This window comes from Micromys minutus, assembly GCF_963924665.1.
Source record: "Micromys minutus genome assembly, chromosome: 1".
Classification (NCBI taxonomy): domain Eukaryota; kingdom Metazoa; phylum Chordata; class Mammalia; order Rodentia; family Muridae; genus Micromys; species Micromys minutus.
This window is the reverse complement of record NC_137969.1, coordinates 46,225,883-46,233,173: the sequence shown is the minus strand read 5'-3', so window position 1 is coordinate 46,233,173 and position 7,291 is coordinate 46,225,883. Positions and strand designations below refer to the sequence as shown.

Genomic DNA, 7,291 nt, shown 5'->3' with positions numbered 1-7,291 from the left:
GTTGGGGCCTTCGGGTGCCGATTGGCCAAGCCCCTGTGAATACTCATAAATAAGGTCTGAGCTCTACCACAAGCATGTAGAGCACCACGCATGGAGCACTCTTTCCTTAGGGAGGACTAACAGAAGGAGCCTAGCCCTGACCTTCAGACTCCTTCATCTCAGGTTTCCACCTTGTAGAGGTGTGAGGAGTAAATTTCTGTTCAGTACAAAGTATCCATCTGTGGTCCTCTGGAATAACACTGCAGTGTAGACAGTGTCCTGAACAGTCTCATCTTGGACTCTTTCAAGTTGGCAGAAACTGCTTTGTGTTTTGTTTTGAAGCAGGGTTTTGATCAGTGATATTTTAAGTATAGTCCTCCTGGCTGAGCCCGCATCACACCAAAAGCAGACCTGCGGCACCACGCCCGGTATTGTTACATCCTTTCTTAAACTGCTTTCATCTAGGAAAATGCTGCTCCACCCTTTCTGCCATGGATTTACTCTCTTACCTGGTTAGGTCAGGCCTGCGTTCATCTTCTGGTTCTATTCCTGCTTCCTTGAGCTGCGGCCTTCACAGCACCTGGTTGTGACTCTTGGAAGCCAGCACAGTGAGATAAGATAAAGAACTTAGGTCATTCCTCCTGGAGAGAAGCCCTGATTCAGGCGATCGGAGTGGGTTTCAAAGGGAAGTGGGTCAGTTCATCACACCTATGAAAAGACTATGGGTGAAACTTGAGTCCGGAGAAGAAAGCTACAATTTGGAAAATTCTTGTCTAAAAACCGGCCGAGACAATGCCAAATGCCCTCCACCGCACACCGCAGAGAACGGCCGTAGTCCACAGCCCCCAGAGAGGATGATGGCCTTCCTGCCTTCAGGTCATGGTCTAGAGCTCAACAGTTCCATAGTTCTGTGAGGTCACTGAGAGAGAAGAATCAGGACTTGGGTCTGTCTCCAGCTGCTCCAAGTCCTCGCTCCTTTGGGTTTTGGCAATTTGGGGATGAGGGGAGGCCAGCTGAGTGAGCAGTGAGTCCAAGTTCAGTCTCCCCTCCGACCACCACAGCCTCTTACTGCCTTTATGAAGAGAGATTAGGCATCGTGAGTCACTTCCTTCAAAGCAAGCTGAGATTCCTCTCTGAAGTGCCTCAGAGTGGGAGCACAACACTGAAAACAGCCTTTTGTTCTTCTGTTTCTAGAAAACATAAAGAACAAGAAATCTGCACTCAAACTAGGCTGAACAAGAATGTTGGCACAAAGCGAGGCTGAGAATCTGGAGGAGAGGTTAACCGCGAACACCGCGGCCTTCGAGACCGCAGCGATCACCTTCTTCGTTATCCTGCTCCTTTGCTTCATCTGCATCCTCCTCCTCCTGGCGGTCTTCCTGTATAAATGGTACAGGCTCGGCCTGACAAGCAGTCTAAAGGCGCATGGCCAGTGTAGCTGGAAGTACACAATAATTGACACCTATGGTCCTAGTATTCTGGAGGGAGGGCGGAGGATTAGTAATTCAAGGTCATTCTTTCTCACACAGAGACTTTGAGGTCAACCCAGGCTATGGGAGACCCTGTCTCAAACCCCAACTGGAATAGAGTAAGTCGTGTAGTAAGTATTCTACTTCAGAGTTTTCAAAGAGCCAGTTTCCCGTTCAAAAGTGAAAGTCCCATGCCATGTCTTGGGGCCTTCTTTTCTGAAGCTTTGCTTGTCATTTTAGTTACAGGGGTCACGGCTATGATGATCCAGAGAAGCCCCTCTGTACAGATGAAAACTGCTCGGCTGCTAACGTAAAGATGGACAAACCCGAAGATCATAACAAGTAAGTCTAGGGACTGGGAGGAGGGCTTGGGAGAGAAAGCTTGCTGCTGAGGTATGACACCCCAAGTTTGACTCCCAGGACCCACATAAAAAGGCAAGTACAGCAACATCTTTAACCCCAACTGGGGGTAGACAGATCCCAGCCCAGAGGAGCTGCGAACTTCAGGTTCACTGACTGAATCCCATCCCACCCACCCAACAGGTGAAGACGGCAACAAACAACCTCTGAACTCTATACACCCAGCCAGATAGGAGACTGTACATTCACACAGCTACACACTGTCACACACATGTACACATACATATACGGACATGCAGTTATACATACACAGTCACACACATATGCACACATAGATATACACACAGATACACAGAGTTACTCTTAGACTTACACAGTCACACTCCTATACACAGACACACAGGGCTATACACACAGTCACACACACACATACACACATATTCAGACATACACAATCTCACAACCAGAGTTACACATACAGTCTCACACACACAGTCATACACATAGAGTGATGTGGATGTCCTAGCCATTTTTATGTGTGGTAACATTGACTAAGGCGTTTGGGTTTTCTAAAAACTCTTGATTTTTCCAGGGTCCTAATGAACTTCGTAAACATGGACATACCAGTGAGGCCTGGCATTCTTGTGCAAAGGCAGAGTAAGGAAGAGATGGCCACATCCTTAGGAGACAGCACCAAGGCAGAAGAGAACAAAACCACACAGACACACAAGCCTGCGGATGCCAGAGGAACTGACCATGAGGTCAGTTATAATAAACTATAGATAATAAGGATTGGACGGCATTGTCAGGCTGCAGGCTTCCCACTGTTAGCTTTCATTCTTGCATTCCTGTTCATCTTAATATTTCTCCTTCATGTTTTTTATACTCCTGGCATCTTAGAGCTATAAAAGTCCCTGCGACTTATCTAGGATCTAAACTTCTGTCACACCGAAAGCTGAAATGAGCTGCGACCCTCCTGTGGCTGTTAAACAAGCCCTGGGAGCCTTCTACATCTGCACACAATCACTTCTAGAACCTTCCTGAGCTACCACCATGCCTCCACAGCCTAAGACAGGGTACTAGGCCACATTTCTCTCAGCTTTGACTACATGCCTCAAATAATGTTAGTCTGTATCAGTGTCTGGAGCCAAGTATAGTGGATTCTCACTCTGTCTTTACCATTTCCTATTTCTCGTCTCAATGTATGTATTAACAATGCTTTACCACACGGGGCTCTCTGCTGTTCATAGGTTGGTCATTTGTCCCATTCTCCTTGCAGGATGAGCTTGCTGAGAATACACCCATGCAGGTCCACAGAACTCCTTCAGTTGAGGAAAGCCCAAAAAGACCTTTAAAAGGAGTGACATTTTCTAAGGAGGTGATTGTTGTGGATCTTGGAAACAAACACCCTACACCTCGAAGTTATGCTCGAGAACATAAGGAGAGAAAATGAGGTGCAGAAAAGGCTGTGTGAGAAGTATGACCTTTGAACAGCTTGAATCGACTGAGGTCGTGTCAAGGCAGCAAGAAGACAGGAAGTGAGCAAACACAGACAGCATTCTACCTTCGTGGAAGAAGAGAAATGTGCAAAATTCTGCACGTAAAATACTGAGCTCGAATATAGTTTTTGACAAACAAATCTGAGTTTGGTAAGTTGACTGTAATAAATACACGTAAATGTCTGTCTAGCACAGCAGTGTGCAGCATGTCCGTGCAGGTGTTTTAGAAAGGCACACTCTGATTCTCTGACCAGAGGTGCTCATGACCGCACTGCAGCTCCCGCATGGGAACCCTGAAGTCTATGTCTGGGGTCCTCTGTGTATTGCGTATAATCTAGAATTTCCATGGAATGATTATTACCTTGTAAGATTGGCTCAAAAAACAAACTCCACCAAACAAAACCTACTGCTAAATTTGGCAAACTTTAGGATTAAAGCATTCTTGATTTGTTATTTAAAATTACTATCAAAGTCAGGAGCAGGGTTACACACCTGTAGTATCAGCTCCTTGGGAGGCCAACTTCAGGAGATGACTTGAGTCTATATGAGACCGGTCTGGGTAATACAAGACTTCATTGCTAATGATGGTGACAATGTGCTGTTCGAGTGTGGACTCTTCAGCAGAGAGTGCAGTGACCACCCATCGAGGACTGCAGGAAACATGAGCAGATGTGATGGGTGGGGTACACGTCTGTGTGGAAAGCTTGGTGGTTACAGCTGAGGGCTCCAGTCAGAGACATGACAGGTAACTCAGATGTACTGAGCAGCCAGGCAGCTGTCAGCGTCCCAAGAGAGGTAGAGCACGGTAAGAGAATTTGTTCAATTGGTCTGGGCTGAAAGAAATGTGAATACTCAGTCTGTATTCTCAAGAAAGCATTTTAATATTTTACCTAAACCAACATTACAATTTTGGCTTATTATGGTAAAACACACATGTACCTGATTGTTCAGTGGCGGTAAATTCGGTCACACCAGTATATGGTCCTCAGTGCCAGCATTCACAGAAACCGTCTGACAGAAATGGGACACTGAGTCCCAGTGTTAGCTCCCAGTCCCTCTTCCTGTTGCCAGGGCTTTGTCCCTGTGAATCTGACTACTTCATGTGTTTCCTTCTGAGGCTGGCTTGTGTCATTTAGCAGTGTCCTCATAGGTGATCTCTGTGTCACCACCTTCATCCCTGTACAGCAGAGTGACATTGTGTTTGTGTGTACACCACGCTGAGCTCACTCTCCATCTGTTGATGGACACTTTTGTTGCATCAATCTTCGGACAACTGTAGAAATGCTGTTATGAATATTTACCATTTAAGGAACAATCGGACTCAGCCACGTGTGTAAGCTTGTAATTTCAGTATCCAGTTCCACCTCTGCACTTAGGAAACCAAGTCCTAACCGGGTAAGAGCACAGGCGAGATTAACACTTATGTCGGAGCCTGTACTAGTCAAGGCTTGGTGAGAGCGCCATCCGTAGCTGTCATGGTCCAGGCGCCCAGAAGTCCCTGAGCCTCAGGACCAGAAGAACACAGCACTCGGGAATAGCATGTGGCACTTTATTGTTAATTTGAATGTTATTGGTTCTGTGATGTTGTCACGCGCCCACGCTTCCCGCCGCTAGGAACAGGCGTGCAACAAAACAAACAGCTTCTTCTGCGGATAACCTTTATTGAACAGCACTTTGAGCAGGGGCTTCATGAGCAGGAAACTTGTCTCTGAGTCGGGGACTCCCTACCGAGTTCTACTGTCTAGACGGCCTCTCACGCGCAGTCCCCCACGAGCGATCTTTCTGTCCAGTCTCTGTCCACACGGGACCTCCCGCAATCTCTTTTACCGAGTCTCTCTCCACGTGGTGCCTCTCCGCCATCCCTCCACGTGGGGTCTCCCGCAATCTCCCCACTGTCTTCCTCTTCTTCTCACGTGGGGGAGAAAATGCACTGCTATACATGCCTCAGAGACTTGTGTTGCTACCTGATTGGTGCATCCTCCTGTAGCTCAATCACGTGCCCCAAGAGTGGGCTGTGACATATGTGGCGCATGCGCATTAAGTCTCTTGGCTGGGCAACAGCTCTGTTTGCTGAGTTCTCGGCGGGAAGCCGGCACCATGTTTGGGTGCAGCACAAACGGCTCCCTACATGATGTTGTTTGCATTTGCTTGGTTTTGCTTTTATTTTGGAGTCCATTGAAGGCACTACTAGTCAATGCCCAGGTCTACATTTCTTTTTGTTGAAACAGAATAGTAACAGTTGGTGACAATAATGGGTGGGACAGGGACCCATGAATGGATTATGGAGATGGCTCTGGTGCCAGCTCAGGAACAGAAGAGGGTACAGATGTGATATTGGGAGGTGATTGTGCAAGAAGACTGGGTGTGGTGAGTTTGGAGATGTGAGAGACTCCCGAATGGAATCCTGGGAGAATTAATGATTAGTGTGGCGGAATATGCCTGCAGCTGAGGCTGGGGCAGAAGGGATGTGAATTTGAGGCCAGCCTGAACTACATAATGAGATCCTGTCTTAAATAAACAAAATAAAAATACAGATGGGTATTAAACAAAACAGCCCACTGGGTGTGGTACAGCACCTGGGAGGAATGAACAAGGCAGATCTCTGAGTTTGAGGGCAGCCTGGTCTATATACTGAGGTTGTGTTTTAGGCTAGTTGGAGTTATATAATAAAACCCTGTTGTCTTAGTTACTTTTGTGTTGCTGAGATAAAACATCATGACCAAGGCAACTTATAGAAGAAACCTTTATGTGTAGCTTACGGTTTCAAAGGGTGAGCACATGACTATCACAGTGGGGAGCATGGAAGCTGACAGACATGGTGCTGGAACAGTAGCTTAGAGCGTACCTCTTGAGCCATAACCAAGGCAGAGAGAGAATGGCTTTTGGTATCTCAAAGCTTACCCCCAGTGGTACATGTCCTCCCACAAGGATAACACACAAACTAATCCTTCTCAGATGACGCTAGCCTGTGTCAGGTTGATACATACCAGCCATCGCCCCCACCATTGCAAAATGTGTTCATTGATATTCTATTGCTGTGAAGAGACTTCATGAACACGGCAACTCTTACAAAGGAAAGCACTTAACTGGGCTTGCTTACAGCTCCGGAGGGTTGGTTATCAAGGCTGGGGGCATAGCAGCCTGCATGGCTGAGGATCAGAAGCTGAGAGCTACAACCTGATCCAGAGAGAAAGAGAAAGCCTGGGACTGGCTCGGTCTCTTTGAAAACCTCAGGGCCTACCTTCAGAGACTCTCTGAGTTCCACTCCCTGAGGACTAAGCATTCAAATGTTTGAGCCCATGGAGTATTCTTGTTCCTAACACCCTACCACACAAGCCTATAAAGACACTTAAGAGGTAGAGCTCAACACCTGCCTTGGCTGGAGAGATCCTATCTCCAAACAAAACACACAGCACATGAGCAGAGGAAGGAAGGGAGGCTAAAATGCTCATTTTTGTCATGTCTAAACTAATCTTATCCAAGATATGATATTTTTATCTGTGAAATTCTGGAAAATGGGTGATATTGATAAAGGAATAAAGAGGTGATTTAAGTGCTCCTTCATGATATAGCAGGACTGATTGGCAAAATTTTTGGAGGATAATTAAGCAGTTTGGTTTTTCTTGAGACAGTGTCTCTCTGTGTAGTCCTGAATTCACTGTGTAGACCAGGCTAGCCTTGAACTCAAAAGGCCCATGAGTCTTTGCTTCCTGACTATTAGTCCGTGTCTGGCTTAGGAATTTAAAAAGTATATGTACCTTATGAGCCAGTAATCCCTCTGTCTGGAATTTATCCTATAAATATTTATAGAACATTATTAATGTATAAGTTGTTTGCCTCTTTCATAGCCAGGGCTACTGTGTCAGCAGGAAAATGGGCAGTCTTCAGACGCAGCTCCTGGAAGTCAGCCCATTGATTTGACCTGTTCTGCTCATTGGAAACAAGTCATGGGTCACCCCACACTTGGAGGGCGGGGGTTACAGA

The 7,291-nt window shown here is 46.5% G+C and overlaps 1 protein-coding gene across 1 annotated transcript; it reads left to right on the top strand.

Moving 5' to 3' along the window:
* Positions 1 to 1,220: 1,220 nt before the first annotated feature.
* LOC308425289 (uncharacterized protein C2orf74 homolog) lies at positions 1,221 to 3,261 on the top strand (the record flags this gene model as incomplete). The annotated part of the gene is made up of 4 exons (XM_080922501.1): positions 1,221 to 1,369; positions 1,689 to 1,790; positions 2,401 to 2,569; positions 3,088 to 3,261. 4 exons carry the CDS (start codon positions 1,221 to 1,223, stop codon positions 3,259 to 3,261), a joined length of 594 nt encoding a protein of 197 aa, XP_080778627.1.
* Between the last annotated feature and the right edge of the window lie 4,030 nt (positions 3,262 to 7,291).